The following is an 18,397-nucleotide window of genomic DNA, read 5'->3' on the forward strand; positions in this document are numbered from 1 at the left end:
TGTATCCATTCCTTCAGTGCCTGCACTCTGTACATAGATGTGATGTACCAAGCAAACTGAACATCTTCTGTGGTCACTTTTCAAATGTCATATAAGGAGAACCACTATAGAGTGATTGCTGAAAGAGTCCCTACTTTCTTATCTGCAAAATGAACTTCCGGTAAACCACCACAGCAAAAATTCCAGTACGCAATTGCAGATAAAAAACAAAGTTTTAATATTGGACAACAGATAAAACAAAAAAATAAAACAAAACAATAAAATAAGTCCTTTAAAATTCGATAAGTGCTTTCAGCAACTAGCCTTCTTCAGTTAGTAAAATTTAGGACTGATGCTTATATTTTTATAAAACGAGTAACCAATAAAAATCATGATATCAAGGAATAATTTACATCTGACCAATCAAAAACATCATACAAGTTCATTAATTCACATTTCTCATTGGTTTTGACATATCCAATGATCTTATCAAAGCAGCTGCTTATAGCCTATCACATGGATTTAAAGTGATTCCGCAATTAAAGATCTGGTGCTAGATATATGTTAATTTGTTGTTTCTTATATCCAATCGTAAAAGGCTATAAGAGTCTGATGCACCACTCAGAACACCTATTTAACTTTCAAGGCATTCAGCTATTCAATAACCATAATTACGTAATAGGTTTCTTTTGACTTATTAGCCTGTACAACGCAAAAAACAATAACCACAGTATAACAAATAGACCCTGTAAAGTCCAATCATCTGCAACAAACAGAAATTCCATGCATGTTTCAAAGATATATAGCCACAAAATGGATCTTCCAAGTCAGAGGCTCTGCCCCTATTTAGTTATCACAATAAAAAACGCATTACATTAATTTCAGATATTATTACATCCCTGATCAATGCACAGACATAAATAAGTAATGAAAACATAAATAAGTAATGAAACTGAATAAATAATTTAAAACAACAGACTCATCCTATGTCCATGGTCATCAAAACACACATAATGCTCCATCGAAACAATAGATCTTGCCAGGAAATCAGGCTTCCCATAGACAGAGCAAAACATATCATCTCCGGTTGTCTTGTCATCCATAACCAAGGAAAACCTCAAACAAATACAAATATAAAAATACCAATAACAATAGTTTCTGCTCTGACCTCAGAGACTCTCACTGGAGTCAAGCGGAAGACAAAGCATCGTTTACCATTGGCAATCCCTAGCTAGCGTTGACCAATTGTGTCAGTAAATGCACGCATCAAACTAAATAGAGGCAGATCTTTAATTGCGGAACCATCTTAAATCCATGTGATAGGCTATAAGCAGCTGCTTTGACAAGATCATTGGATATGTCAAAACCAATGAGAAATGTGAATTAATGAACTTGTATGATGTTTTTGATTGGTCAGATGTAAATTATTCCTTGATATCGTGATTTTTATTGGTTACTCGTCTTATAAAAATGTAAGCATCAGTCCTAAATTTTACGATCTGAAGAAGGCTAGTTGCCGAAAGCGCTTATCAGATTTGAAAGGACTTATTTTATTGTTTTGTTTTATTTTTTGTTTTATCTGTTGTTCAATATTAAAACTTTGTTTTTTATCTGCAATTTCGTACTGGAATTTTTGCTGTGGTGGTTTACCGGAGGTTCATTTTGCTTCATTTTCTCTTTCCATCGGTAACCTTTAACAGTGTAAGAAGAGTTTTTTACCTGTCCTACTTTCTTATCTGGGTTTATAAAACTAGCTGTCACACAATCCATCACTGCATCATTTTTATTGTCTGATATTCATTAGTAGCTGTCACACAATCCATCACTGCATCATTGTTATTGCCTGATATTCATTAACTTTCATAATATCACTTGGGTAAGCAAACTAGAAAGTTTGGTTTGGTATTCTGCTTTTGTGTCATTTTCTTACCATTTCAGTGAAATTGATCAGGTCTCTCCTAATGAAATGTGCATCTGTCAGGTCAGTGGCTATGAAATATAAACTAATGCAGATTCCACAAGAGTTTGTCCCACTCCCTCATACAAATAAATTGTTCCACAACATAATTCTGACTTGTAGATCTCAGCTGGCCTTTCCCTGACATAGGCACTATACCTTCTAGCAGGCAATTCCTTTCACTTTAAGATTATGTTGCCTGCTAGACAAGCTGCCCTTTTAAAGTCAGAACATTCTTTATAGTGATCATCATTAGAACATTTATGAGAATCCAAAGTTGCATATAAAGTTAACCATGGTCATAACTATAAAGTGGTCCTAGGACTGGTGTCCACCATCATTCCACTTTTCTGTTAGTTTGATAACAAGAACCACCATTCCAGAGGAAGAGTATTTCATAGTAATGACAAGGTTCTGACTACATAATCTTTTCTAAAAGTACAAATCTTTGAATCAGGTTTGTTGCAGCTTGAAATAATGCACTCCTTAAGGAAAAGATATGAAACATTTTAAGAGAAAACAGAATAATCCAGTTAGTATTTAACAGAATGGTAAACTCTTTCCCATGTCACTGGTAGAAATGAAATGCATTCTGTCCTGAATTGTGCTGTCTGTTCAACATTCTGAATGTATTTTATTGTATTTGTCTCACTTTTAATAAATGACGTCTAAGTGATTTCATCTTTGAATTAAATGCTTTCTTTTTCAGCACCATCACTAAATCCTTCAGGAGTCCAAGGAATGGGTACCAAGAAAAACAACATGGTGATTACATGGGAGGTAATATAGCATTTGTGCAAGATTACTATGCTCAGCAAGCCTTTGTTGTCACTTTTTTAAAGCATTGCAAAACTTATGAAGTGTCTCATGTAAGCATACAAATTGCAAGTCAAAAGCTTAAGCTTTTTGATCATGTATCAGGGGATGGGGTAATATTGTGTATATTTAATTGTCAGAGCATTCACTTTTAAAAATATAAGAAACATTTCATATGATCATTTCACAGCCTCTTGCATTATGATTCATTACATAAAAAAGGAAGAAGCAGATAATGAAACAAGCTTTTAGACTACATTTTGTGCATTTTTAATTTTTTGCATTTTGTCTCAGAACAAAGACTTTCATGAGGTATAGGAAAACACTGGAGGCACCTGACATTTATTTTAATAAGCTATTTACATTCATCTGGATTTCCAGCTGTTTTTTTTGTTTTTGTTTTTTTTAACTAAAGCATAGTTCCACTGTAGACAGGAGCTGTTATTATGGTAAACTTACAACAGTTTAAAAATACCCACTGGTGCTCCTCAGTGCTTCATACTTTGTCTTTACTTTTTCCCCTTTTCAGCAGTGCTACATATCCACAACATTAACTACTAACAGTTGTTTGTCCTGTGCTGATAATTTAGATTTCTGCTCCTCTGATCTACTTCAAGGTACAACCACCAAAGAACTCTCCCACTGCCTAACCTTTTTGTTTACCAGGATAACACCACTCTCGTTATCAGCTATTCCAAAATTAAATCCATGCTAATAGGTATCCCCACCACACACACACACACACACACACACACACACACACACACACACACACACACACACACACACACACAAACATTTTCAAAAGAAAAATATCAGGAGAAATCGTTTATTTGCAAATCCCATCACCATCCATAAACTGAACTGATAGGATCCACTATTTTAAATACCTATGACTCTGGATAGATGTAAACCGACTGCTATGCAGATTCCAAGGACAAATTGTTTTATATATATATATATATATATATATATATATATATATATATATATATATATATTTTTTTTTTTTTTTTTTTTTTTTTAAACTCCTTTATTACATTATCAATTACGACCTAGGCACACATTCATTAATAGAAAAGAAAAGGAAACACCTTCACATTTTTTAATTTACATACATTATAAATTACATATACATTTTTCTTTCTTTATAGAAACTGTCATTTAGTCCAACATTTTGTAAATTGCTCAATTTCTGCTTTCCTTTAAACCTCACTCCTCCTGCTGAACATTATTCTGCATGTATTGTTCCAACCATTTCCATTTATTTGTATATAATCTGCTCCTTCCCTTTTCTAATGATTCCACTTCCATTTCTTTTCTCTCTTTTATAATATTCAACGAGATGGTGCAGATTTTGATTACCATCTTCTAATAACTGACAGCCAGTAGAATTAAACTTAATAAGACCTTACTATGTCTAGGCAGTTCAGATCCCGTGTCCCAGCTTAAAAAATAATATCCTTAGAAACAGCCATTTGCTCTTACACTATTTCTAAGAGTATTCTGTACAAATTTTTAACTCTACCAACTCATTACACTCCCAACATATATGTTCCCAGTTACCTCTTTCACTGTTATCATTCTTTAAGCTGGTATAGACAAACAGTTTATAATCATGGTCTAAAGCAGAAAGGAGTCTATATGAAGCTGGGTCTAATGGGTGTTTGCTCTCTTTGGCTAATACAGCCTCCATAACTTCTTCCAAACAGATGGGGCTTGTCTCCTTTTCAAATAATACTAAACTCTTCCAGATCTTTATTACTTTCTTCCATCATAACTTCCAAACGAATACCATATGTTCTTGGAGACTTTCCTACAGATTGATTATACGTTACGATTATCTCATCTCCTCCAATCTTAAACACTAGTTGTTGAGCCTCATCTTCCTCTAACCTTAGCATAAGTAAGTCATCCATAAATATTTCTATTTGTGATCTTTCTTGGTTTCCACATTCCTCTGCTTTATACAGATTTTCTGAAATGTCCAAAATATCTCTAGTAAGGATATCTGAATAAATGTCTTGTCATAGGCTCTGTAAGTTTGGAGACAACCCTTTCTACTTTTTGTTGCCAAAGTCATTGTGCTAAATGTTTGTGTGCTCTGGAGTTATAAAAAAATAGCAGCTTAACAACAATAAATCTAAACATGCATATCATCCAAATACTCCCTTATTTTAACTTTAGCAGTCTGCAGTTGCTCCTTCTCTTGCTCTTTGAGATTCCCGTTATTCTGCAATGCTTTAATTTTGTCAACCCCTCTAAGTAATTCCTTTTACTTCTTAACCATTTCTCTCTCTCTCTCTCTCTTATTTCTAACCTATTTTAAAATACATTTTCTATTTATCTCAATCCCTAGCTTATTATTCATTCTTAAGAAATGTCTAGCTTTCCTAATAACTCTCAAATAATTTCCACTATCCATTAATTAAATTTCTCTCTTTTTTAATAGGTATATAGAAAAGCACCAGTGTATATTTTTTACTTCATCATCCTGCATATGCATAATCCAAAATAGTTACTGGATGTGTATATAAGCTTCCAATTAAATGTATATTCTCCTGTGAATTATAATTTCTATCCAGTCTATCCCAGTTATTGTACAATGAATATGTACATTCTGTGATGGAAATTAAATTATTGCATGTCTTCCATGCCAAATATTTTTATAAATTTCTTCAGAAATCCACCCTGTTTTGCAACATTTTCCATTCTAAGTCCCCAGATACGTGTTGGCTATTGCAAATCACATCCCATTTCTTACCCTAAAGTAATATTCCCTGCTGAGAGATGATTATTTCTCCTAAAATTTTGTTAAGCTCCATAATAGCAGTTTTTGGTAGAATATAATAAGTACATGTGAGCATAATCCTTCTCCCTTGCCAGTACTACAAAATGACCACTTTTAAGTTTTTCCCTTCTTTTATTACTGTTGGAGCCCCTCATGCAATAAGTATTATTACTCTTATTTTCCTTTATCCCTGATATTCTTCTGAATATCTATTCTGAAATCATTATTTTCAAGTTCAAATGTTCATTTCTTTCCAAATGTATCTCCTGCAGCATGCTATTTACACTTTACGTTTCTTAATGTAATTCAGTACTCTCTCCTTTTTGTCTAAAAAGGTATGGCCATGTACATTCGAAGATAACACAGATAGAGTATCCATTATTAGTCATAAAAGTTATTGTTCCTACTATTATATATTACAGTTCTTTTGAAAGCTTATTTCCAACATTTGTCTTACATGTACACATTAATGTTTGGCAGGCTGATCTTTTATACAGTTTCTTCTCGTCACTGTTTGAACCTATATCACATATTCATTACTTTTTGCTTTAATGAAACCCCTCAAAAATATATATATATTTTATGAACACCTGACTCCCTAGTAGCATAGAGCATACACACTGAACTATGCACATGTTCAGCAAATGAAGTTTAAACCTGCAGATAGCAACAATTGCTCCATATTGACAGCTGCAACTACAGGCATTACCTAATCTAAAATGAAGGCTTCCCATTCTAAGGCGCATGTTACAGCCTGTGTTCCCCCTTAAACAGATTGCAATCTGTTGTTTCCTTATCTTTGCTCCCCCCTCCCACATGTGAAAAACAGCTTGAATGCTTTCAGAAAACATTCATGTTTAGTCCAAAGGAAAAATACAGTGGCTACCTTTAAAGAAAACTAAATTAGGCACTATGCTGTTAAATGTATTAAAGTATTAAAGCTGCTGGGGAGACTGCTATGTCTTATTCTCTTCCCATAATTTCAAACTATTTTTTAATGAATTGCTTGCCATTGTACCTTTATATTTTGCATCTCCATTAGCTATGTCCACAACCTCAAAGGCAATATACAGTTGTTTGCAGAGCTCATTGTTAATGGAGCCACTTATACTGAGCGCAAAGATATAGCAAACCTACTGATAGACATATTCAGCTCTAACTATACCGTTCTTTCGCCATCAACCTCCCCTCAGGAAATACTATCAAATATAACTCCTCCTACTATGACTAAGGAACAAGTCTTCAATGCTCTCTCTAAGGACAAAAACACCCCACTGATGGGCCATGACAATATCCCAAGTTCCCTTCTAAATAGCATGAAACAGGACCTGCCGGCCCTCTAGAATCACTGTTTAACCATAGTCTCCAAACAGGCTTCATGCTTAACAAATGGAGAACAGCAACAGTCATCCTTCTGAAAAAAGGTGGGACATTTATCCTGGAAAATACAGAACCATAAGTCTCAGTACTTTAATATGAGAAGCCATGGAAAATATTATCATGGAAATGATCAATAATGATATAGGAAACCTCCAAACACTGGAACCAACCCAGTTTGGTTTCATCAATGGCAAGTCACACCTGTGGAGCCTCATGGACATCTTTGAGATGGTCAAAGAAATGGATGAGGGCAAAATGGTTCACAGTATCTACATTGACCGTTTAGAGCATTTGACAAAATACCCCACACTCAGGCATTGTTGACAAACTCAAAAAGTTAGATCTAAACCCTCAAGTCACCCAATGGATAGCCAACTGGCTAACAGACAGGACCCAGGAAGTTACAATAACAGAGTGCACTTCAAGAGAGGTCAGTCACAAGTGGAGTCCCTCAGCGATTGGTCCTGGGACTGCTGCTTTTTGGCATTTACTTCTCTGATGTCAAGGCAAATGTCATAGACCTCTGAATGACCAAATTTGCAGATGATTGAAAATTAGGAGCAGTCATACAGTACCCCACCAACACTAATGTTCTCCAGGACTAAACCTAGACACCAAGAAATGTATAATAGTGTTAATCAGGAAGTCAACCACTCCTGGTAACTATTCCAACAGACAGTACACCCCTAAGAGTTGACACAGTAGTCAGGGACTTGGGGACACAGTAGTTTAGCTGTTGACCATTACATGTCTACAGTAGTGAGGAAATCATTTTATGTTGTGCAACTTATCAAAAAAGGTGTGGCATCTGGGTCCAAGGAAGTCATTGCTCCATAGTATTCAGCATTCATCTGACCTATCAATGAGTACAATGCCCCCTTTGGTTTATTACCTAACCATGCAAATCCAACAGTTGGAATATCCACAGAAGATTTACCCTGAAATAATACAGGTTGTAAGCAACACATCCTATGCAGACCATCTCAAAGCCCTATCTTTGTATTCTGTCTTCTATAGACTAAGAGGAGACATATTCCTGGCATAAAAGAGATTTTCAGACCCCACCCCTGATGTACCTTCTGCATATCCACAAAACAAACAGCAACAAAAATACCCATTCTAAACACTTAAAACCTTGCCTGTAATATCTCCTGCTGGAGAGACAGGTATGTATCCCAGAGACTACCCTTCACAGAGTTCCTCCCTAATCCAAGTCATGTGAATTGGACATTTGGATGGGGAACAAGAAATGAATCCCCAGTATGACACCTATGTCTCTAATCAGCACAGGTAGCCTACAAAAGGTTCTTCTCCCAGGCCCCTGCTTGTAAATGCTTAATCTCTCAAGCTACACTTACGCTGATCAAGAGTACCAGAACTTGTCAGAGATTTTGGATGCATGGTCAGGCTTAAAAAGGCCATAGTGGTCATTAGCCTAGTACATCCCTATGCACCAAAGAAACAGCTCTCCAGATTAATTACAGATGCAAGAAATTTAGCATTGTTAATGATTTTCATCAGTTTGACTTACTTTTCAAGCCTATTTCAATACAAAAAAGAATCTGTTTACATCTTAATACAAGGACATTAATCTAGACAGACAACTTTGTAAAACATAGGAAACTATCATTTGCTAATTCTACATATATAAGCAGTATAGGTTTACATCCCACTCTTCCGTGGTGGTGCAGCGGTAGCATTGTTACCTCACAGCAAGAGGTTCTCCCGTTCGATTCTCGGCTGGAGTGCAGGGAGTGCCTTCTGTGTGGAGTCTGCATGTCCTCCCCGCGGTTGGGTGGGCATTCGAAAGACATGCGTAAATGGGCGTGCCTTCATTGAAGGTTGAACGTCGAGCTGGCACCTCAGCATTCGTCAGAATCTACTGCCAATCATTAGCGGACCGGAGTTCCGCTGTGGGGACCCCTAACCGGGAAAAGCCGAAAGACAACAACAACAATGTTTACATCCCACTCCAGCAGTCCAAGATCACAGCATTATATTTACTTAAACTTGTTTCTGTGTTGTGTTTGTGTTGTTATAGTGTAAAACCTATATTTTGTACAAAAAAAAATTATCCTGCTTTTTTCTGTTGTTCCTTTCCACTTCTGCTGGCCGTAGTATACACTGGATTTACACTGGATGAATTCAGTTCTGTTTGTAAATTGAGCACTAAAAATCAGGACATCTTCATACCCTCATGGTAGTAGTGTATAGTAGGACTCTCCAATTGAAGGTTACTGGTTCAGGGCTCAGTTTGAGCTATTTCACAGGTGCAGAGCTCAGTTTGAGCTATTTCATGGGTGCAGAGCTCAGTTTGAGCTTTTTCATTAATTTCTTTGTATTAGCTGCTTTTCTCTTGCTTGTGTGTAGTGCACCATTGGGCACCACTGCGCAGAGGGGGTATAGATGCAAAAGCGCCAGTAGAAGTATTTTCCCTTAGAAGCGACTGCTATCTAGCAGAGCAGTTCTCAAATAGCTCTCAGCTGTTCAGTGAACCACCCAGCAAAGATTTTACCTCTTCCCTATCAACATCAGATACTATATATCTCCTCTTTTATAGACCTTCTGCTGTATATCCCATAGGTTAGTCACCCTAAAATAGCTCCCTGCCTGATACCCCCATCTTTTTCTCCTTATCTGCTGAGATACTAGGTTCAAATCTTGCATTTTAGACTGTCAGTTTCCCTCTATTTCTCCTGCCAATCTGGTGGACATGTTTTTTGAGGCAGTGTACCAACTGCTTCATGTACACTGACAACCCCTTACTACTAAATCATGCTCCTACACTAAGAATCTGGAATCACTGCTCTCTCACATCCAGAACAGCAACAATAAACAGGTTGTCAGCTCACACACCATGACTCCTATTCGTAATATACACCCAATACATAAATCTTCATATGCAGAGGTACTCTCCAGAAACCTATCTAAACACCAGAGACCTCAAAACACAAACATGCTACACCTAGCACAACACCCAAAGCACCCAGTACATATAAAAACACTAGCAGCTGTGTCTCACCAAATAAGCCCTTAAGGCAAAGCACAACTATTCCAAATGTTTTTGTTATAGGTGACTCTATAGTGAGACATACAGACACCCCACTCAGCAGGTTGAACAAGGAGAAGAGTACACTCAGCTGCCTGTCTGGTGCAAGGATTCACCAGATCACACATGCACTCAAGTCTCTCAACAACAAGTACCCTTATGGCTCCGTCATAGTTCATGTTGGTGTGAATTACTTAAGATGTATTTCTCTGCACCAGTGATTTTCAACCAGTGTGCTATGGCACACTGGTGTGCCACAAGATTGTTTAATTAAAAATTGCTTTAAAGAAATACAATACAAAAGGAGTCTATGATGCAAATATTATACCATTTTATATGATTTATATATCATTATTTTAATAATATACATATACTATGTGTGAAATGCAAAGCAAAAAATGTATAATTTCATGCATTTATAACCAGTTTATGTCTAAACTTGTTAAAAATAGTATACTAAAAATTATTTCATATAATCAATTTATATGAACATTTACTTCAGTATTATGCACATTATGTTTGCATTGCATGCACATCATGCTGTGTAATTATTCCAATGAACGCGTCTTATTGTCGAGCACATCAAGTGTCCCTATTTACCCCCCACTACGCCATGGCTGAATTTGATCATGCAAACACACATATACAAGTATAGGCACCTAATAGATTTAGTAGTATTATGTAACTGGAAGATGTGTGTAATTTTCATCACAGTGCGTCCTAAGAAGTGACGTGAGTTTTTCTAAATATAGTAGTATTAGCAGTGCCAATATTTGTTGCATATCCAGATTTTTCAGTTTGTATGCATAGAAACTTATGGAAATATAGTTTCAAAAAGATTTTTAAAAAAACACTTTGGTGCAAAAAGGGTAGGTAATTACTATTATTACTATTATTATTATTATTACTATTATTATTTGTAAATCACTCAAAATTATACCTATTTTTTCTCAGATCAGCAAAAAATATATTTTTTGGTGTTCCACAAGAGTTTTGTAATTAATTTGTGTGCCATGAGATGAAAAAGGTTGAAAATTGCTGCTGTAGACTATATGAAGAGAGACATGATTGAGCTCTCTGAATATGTGTCCTGAGTGGGCGTATCCCTAGCTTTGAGCAGCATTTTACCCTCGCCTAGGACATTATCAGAATATAAACAAAAATGATTGACTTCAATAATTGGCTTAGTTTCTGGTGTCATTCTAAGGGACATGTTCCTGTCAGCCTGGGACAACATGGTGGGTAAACCATGCTGCTTTGCCAGAGATGCTCTTCACCTGGCATCTGTAGGCTTTCAGTTGCTGGCTAAGGCACTTGCCTCCCCCATAATGCCTTTTTTAGGCAAGGTCACAACAACAAAATTCCTGACATGAAAATATCAAACACAAAGAAACTAAGGGTCCTGCTGCTAAACTCTAGGAGTGTAAATCAGAAACTGCATCTCTGGAAGCACTCCTCTCCCTGGAAAATGTTGATGTATGTGCAGTCACAGAAACCTGGCTCAAGGCTGCAGAAAGTACCATGGCCTTGCAAGGCTGTAATGCCTTCCACACTTTTAGATCGCAAATTGAAGGTGTGAGAACCAAAGGAGGTGGCGTATCTTTCTTCATTAAGCACCTCTACACTGGTTAGACAAGAATACTCTGTGAAGCTACTCCAAGTCCAAATTACCATGGGCAAGAACCCCCTTCAGATCATTGTCAGTAAAAGGTCCCCTTCCATGAACCAAGATCCCCACAGAGCTTATTTAGACCTACCTAGGGCAATTAAGGTACAACCTAACACCCTAATCATGGGTGACTTCAAATATAAGAAGAAGCAGGAGAACTACCATCCAAGGTCTCTCACAGAAAAAAGTATAATCCACAGAACAAAGCAAATGGAGACCTCCATGATGTAAAATAAACTTAATTTATTGTAGAAACAAGCGCTTCCACGTACAACAAGTACGCTTCTTCAGGTTTATAAAATATGACCCAATACAAGTGCTATATATATCTTAACCCAACAAATTAGTCATTCAATTCATAAAACACTTATTCAATTAGTCTATCAATCAATTTATCAATTCAACAAAGTCTTATCAAACTAAGGTAATGCTCAGTACTACTAAAATGAATATAGATTGTAACCCGTATTACACATATATACAAAGAAATTATATGTATATGTACATAGATATATAAGCATGTGCATATAAATATGTGTAAAAGATATATTCGTCTAAAATTACAACATTTGTTGAAAAATGTACAAAAATACTGAAAAATATATTAAAAACACATCAATACTAAAATGTATATGGATTTAATTGAAAATGATGTTAAATATAAATGCATGTATATAATATAATAGAAAAATAGAAAAATATTGGGCCTCAATAATAATGAAATGAACAGGTTATGCCAAACTGTGACTGACATCTAAAAGTCTGAGAATTCAAAACATTCTTGGTTTCAAACCTACTCAATACAAAAATATAAAAATGTGAGATTATGAGTATAAATGAACTATTAACTCTAGACTCTAGAGGGTATATGAATACCTGAAGATCATATGCATATATAACAGATAACTAAATGACTTGAGTTCCAACATAACTACCTAAGTGCTGCTAACACAGGTTTTATACTGACTGACTGATTTCAGCCTCAAAATCCAGTTTAACTCAACTGTTTCTAGATAGTTTTGACCATCTCCCCCTCTCTTACTCGGGCTTATAACTTGTAAGACCCTAAATTTAAAAGTGTGGTCAGAATACATGTCTATGTGCTTAGCTAAGGCATTTGTTAAATTCATTTTCCTTATGTCATAGATATGATTATAAATACGATCTTTCAACCTCCTAGAGGTTAAGCCTACATAATAGGCCATGCATTGTGCGCATGTAGCTAGATATATCAAATTCTTAGTCTCACAAGTAGCATACATGACTAATAAATAAATACATGACTTCAACTATCCTTCCATAGAGTGTAAACTTATATGAGCCCAAACTCACTCGCATAAATGTTTCTGGACTTTGTTGATTCAAATGATCTGGAACAAACAGTGCACTGCCCCACAAGGGGCTCCAATATTCTAGACCTGGTCCTCACCAATATGAGTGACCAATACAACACCTAAAGTGTAGCGCCCACATTGGTTAAATTCAACCATAAATCAGTCACTTTTGAAGTAGCAATAGCACCATAACTCCCCAAAGGAGAAGCCAGGCTAAAAAACTTCACCAAAGCTAACTATAATCTCCTAAGGGAGAGTATAATCATCTTCTAAGCTCCAGTTTCCACTGATGGCATTGATGGCTATACTAAGACATACACTGATTCACTGTATAAACATCTACACAAATGTATGGACACAGCAGTGCCGGAAAGGATTAAAGCAAGATCCTCAAGAAATAAATAAACCATCCTGGTGGACGTCTAGCATTAATAAATTATACAGTAAGCAAAAGAAGCTGCTGTGTAAAAATTCAAAAGTGAGAGCCCAGAACTGGAAGAGCACCGTCCTCAGCCTAAACAAGCAAATAAGACAACTTGTAAAGTATTCAAAGAGCAACTATGAGAAAAATTTTGCAACCATAGCCAAGGATAACCATAAGGCTTTCTTCAGCTACATCCACAACCTAAAAGGTAGGACTCACATGTGTGCTGAACTAACTGTGGATGGCATCACACACACTGACCCTTTGGAAATTGCAAACCTGCTAGCAGACAGGTTTAGCAAATGTTTCACCCCCCAAACCCCAAGCATACCACAAACCATGTCTTCATCATCTCCTCCTCCCTGCATCTTCAAAGAGCAAGTCAACAATGCTCGCTCTAAGGCTAAGAACACAGTCTCCATGGGATCAGAAGGCATTCTGGGCTGTGTTCTTAATGTTCTAAAACAACAGCTAGCGACTCCATTAGGCACTCTATTCAACCACAGCTTGAGTACTGGCTTTATCCCCACTGAATGGAAACCAGCGACTGTTATCCACCTCCACAAGGGTGGCTCAGCAACAGACCTGGGTAACTATAGACCCCAACCTCATCTGTAAGGCAATAGAACAAATCATCATGGACCTCATAAATAAGGATATAGGTGACCTCCAAACCCTGGATCTGTACCAGTTCAGTTTTGTCAAGGGCAGGTCATGCCTACTAAACCTGGTGGACTTCTTGGAGCTAAGGAAAGTCAGTTGGTACAGGATATTGTCAATAAAAATTGGCATATTCTTGTGAGTGAACCAAGTATGGCTAGAATGGTTGGTGACTATCCTAAATTTGTGTTTAGAAAGGGTAGGAATTTAAAGGGACTTTTGGAACACATTCCAAAGTTTAATTTGGATGTGGATGGAAGGATGGCACCTTGTGGAATGTGTAATCAATGTAAGCATGTTATGCCTACCTCCAGTTTGGAACTGAATGGCAGGAAGATTGTTATCAAAGGTAAATTTAGTTGCTATTCCCATGCTGTTGTATATGCTGCTGTGTGTGATCAGTGCCCTGTTTTTATGTGGGCAAGACACAGCGTAAGTTGTCACAGCGAATATATGAGCATATGTATGATATTCACAAGGGGGATATCAACAATGCTTTATTTAGACATATCCAAAGTTTCCCTAATCACTCATTTAAATTTGCAGTGTTACAACAGGTCAAATGTGGGGATAGAAAGGGGCCTTGGAAGTTATTCCTTGAGGAAAAGGAAACCTGGTGGCAGGTCTTCCTTAATGCTACTCAGCTCCCGGGGTTAAACGATGTTATTTCTATATCCAGTAAACTGAAATTGAAGGTTCTGGACAGATAAAATGTGGATATATTTTATATATTTTATGCATATCTTACAGTTATTCAAATTTCTGTCTTGTACATACAGTTTCTGCTTATATATGCATATGTATAATATATTTATTTTAAATTTTATATTATTTTAATACTTTTATATATGTATACAAAGTGTTTTTGCATTATCTAGATATGTTCTAGTGTTTTTATATATGTCTTGGGTATATGTCTTTTTAAAAGTGTTAATTGATTTTACTATTATTTTGTCTGAAGAAGTTTGGTGACAGCTACCAAACGAAAGTGCTTACATTGGATTTATTGTCTGAATTAAAATTTGTACTTCTTTTGGATTCCAGACTACGTGGCACTTTTTTTCAGACCTCAGAGATTTCTAACAAAGAAAATTCAGGGTCTTCATCACATCTTACACTGACAGACTGAAGTTGCTGTCACTGTACTCAATAGCATACAGACTACTTAGATGTAACTTATGTCTGGTTTATAGGGGTATGTCTGACCCAAATCTAATGGAAATGCTGCACATCTGTAAGCCAAATGGGACTAGAGTCACCCATTCCAGGGACCTCAATCTAGCCTGCAACAAAAGCAGGATCTGGGGTATGTCTGACCCAAATCTAATGGAAATGCTGCACATCTGTAAGTCAAATGGGACTAGACTCACCCATTCCAGGGACCTCAATCTAGCCTGCAACAAAAGCAGGATCTGCTGGAGAGACAGCTACAGCTCTCAGAGGTTGCCACTCCTTTGGAATAGGATTCCAATCCATATCAAGCAGTGCACATCCATGACCCTGTTTAAGTGCAACCTGAAAGACAGGATGGAAAACCATAAACTTCTACCAGGGATTGCCCTGACTTCTCTCCTGGACATGGGTAATCCTTGCTAGAAAAACCTTGGGCATAGACGATATCTCTCATCTAGTATTATATTAGTATTTAACGGCTAGACTTGTAAAGACCCTCAGATCAATAGCCTAGTAACATCCTATGATCCTGTGAACTAAGAAAAAATACTTCTTTACTTTAATATCTTTAAGGTACACAGTAAGTCACTGAAAAGACCAAACATTTAAAATATCCCTGACTGCACACTATACAAAACTACTTTACAATATAAAGTACAGTCGTGTAAGATCTTACCCTAACAGAAGATGTCCTATTTCTCATGGTTGCCATATTGGGATATGCCAACAAGTATATCCTAATGTCCAGCCAGCATACGAAAGTCATTACATCTTCCAGGTGCTGTATGTCAGATGTATGTCCTACACGCAAGGCATAAGGTAAATGTATGATGTACAAGAGCCTAATCCTCAGAACTGATGTTCCCCAGAAGAACCAGAGCGACACCAGAGGAATGCAATAACACATACATCCAGGAAGGGTAGACGGAGGAGGAGGAGAAAGAAGGAAAAAAAATCCCCCCAGCCAGAAAGAAAACAACAAAAGGTAACAAGCAGTAGGAGGGAGGGACAAAATACTGTAACAGCGAGAAGTAGGACAGCTTTTGTTATTATAGAATCTTACACAACTATATTATTGTCCTTCCTTATCACTAATGCACTATTCTTTACTCTTGAGAGAGTACAAAAGCAAAAGTAAAGAATGGGAGGAAGTAGCCACAGAAGACCCCTCCAAAAAACCCATGAAGGATAGCATTTGCAAAGCCTGCCCTGACCCAATAAACGACATCTAACTTATAATTTTTAGTGAAACTGTGAACAGAAGACCAAGTAGCAGCATCTAAGATAGACCTAGTATCCAGACCCTTGGGGAAAAATGCACCAGAAGAGGCAACTGCCCCAGTAGAATGAGCATAAACAAAAGTGGAATGTTATTTGCCATGAAACAAATAGCAAAAATAAATGGCCTTAGAAATCCAGGAAGAGTTGGTCTACTTGGATACCACCTAACCCAATTTGTTTGCATGAAAGGGAAAAAAAGCTGCCCGGATTTTCAGATATGCTTTGTCTTGCTCAAGTAATATCTGAGCCGTGTATGAAAATCCATGGTGTGAAGAACCCTGTCTCTAGGATTCTGTGGAGAAGGGAGGAAAAGAGGAAGATGAATAGATTGACTCAAAAACAAATTATTAACCATCTTAGTCACAAAAGAAGGATTGACCCTGTGAAAAAACAAAAAAGGTGGAACAGCCAAGAGTGCTTGATGTTCAGAGTCTGTCTTAGCAGTAGTAAGAGCCGTCAATGCAGTCTTCAAAGTACAATATTGTAAGGAAGAAACTGCAGGCTCAAAACAGGACTGGGGCAATTTCTCAAGAACAAAATTAAAGTCCCAATGAGGAGGAATAGGCTTTCTTGGTAGCTGAATAAGAAGGGCACCTTTCAAACTTGTTTGTCTTCAAAACTAGAAGCCAAAAGTAGACTCAAAGGTAAACAAATGGAAATAACTGACAGATAAATATGCTAAACCAGAACTGAGCAACCAACACAAATAAGAAAGGACTGTAGGAACCCCCACAGGAAAAGGTTCCAGGTTATGATTCAGAAACTAAATAGAAAATCTGTTTCATTTAGTCACAGATGATTTTATAGCAGTTTGTTTTCTGGCCTCCTGCAAAACCTGAAGCACATTCTCAGAAAACTGGTGCATAAAAGAAAACAAAACCCTAACATCCAAAGTGACAGTTCAAGGTTGGGTAACAGAGGGAGAATGAGAGATCCTTTGTCTTGTGTGAGAAGATCTATTCCGTGAGGAAACTTGTGATGAGTGCCCCTGGCCAGATAAAGTAGAAGGGGAACCAGTACTGTCTGGATCAAAAGGGAGTCGCCAGCAAGATTTTGGATCTGCCCCACATAATCTCGTGCAGGACCTTTGGTCATAGAGAAAGAGAGTGAAAGGCATACAAAAACATCCCCTTTTAAGAAAAAAAAAACATGGCATCCACTGAATTACTATGTCCAAGAACATGTTGTTGTGAAGCATCTATTCTTGAAGATTTGTCCTGGACCTGCTGAGGTTGCCTGCCATCAGATTGTGCTCTGAAGGAATGCAGACTGCCTGAAGAACCAAGTGATGGTGGGTCTGTGGATCCAGCTTGCAAAAAAGGTAAGATTTTGTGCCCCCTTGCTTGAAGTATCACGTGACTGTGATATTGTCTGTAAAAACCCTTAGAGGACCTGATACCCAAGCCGTCATCTCCTTGATGTTGATCTGGAGTCTGGCAGTTGTTGATGGAGCCAAAGACCCTGAACTTTTAGGTTGTTGGAGGAGGCTCCCCAGCTGTCATCAGAAGCATTCGTGTACAGCTCCTGAGCAGGGAGAGGAACCTGAGAAGGCAGACCTGGATTCAATAAAATCTGGTGAATCGGAGCTTCAGCTGGAGCCAAACAGTCTTAAAATACCAATGAAATTTACTCCTGTAGAGTTTGGCAAAGGGGACCAAGGGAATGGTGGATGCTATGTACTCTAGAGATTGGAGAAATTCCCTTGCAGCAGGGACAGGAAGAAGAAGAAGAAGAGATTGGAAATAAACAGTTAAAAAAGGGCCTTGGGAGGTGACAGGCCAAAATTAGAATGGTCTGAATCCTGCAACCCAGAAACACTTGTCCTGAGAGAGAATCAGCACAGACATTTTGAGATTGAGTGTAAACCCAACACTCTACAGAAGA

The 18,397-nt window shown here is 37.2% G+C and overlaps 1 protein-coding gene across 30 annotated transcripts in view; it reads left to right on the plus strand.

Moving 5' to 3' along the window:
* The window catches only part of NFASC (neurofascin), a 2,999,343-nt gene that overhangs the window by 2,318,587 nt on the left and 662,359 nt on the right, over positions 1-18,397 (plus strand). For all 30 annotated transcript variants that reach the window (XM_044076767.1, XM_044076768.1, XM_044076766.1 and 27 more), the window contains one exon: positions 2,646-2,716. In XM_044076767.1, the coding sequence (XP_043932702.1) occupies positions 2,646-2,716 (71 nt within the window). The remainder of the gene's footprint in view (positions 1-2,645; positions 2,717-18,397) is intronic.

Source organism: Protopterus annectens, chromosome 7.part0 (genome assembly GCF_019279795.1).
Source record: "Protopterus annectens isolate FY-2018-M chromosome 7.part0, PAN1.0, whole genome shotgun sequence".
In the NCBI taxonomy this organism is placed as follows: domain Eukaryota; kingdom Metazoa; phylum Chordata; order Ceratodontiformes; family Protopteridae; genus Protopterus; species Protopterus annectens.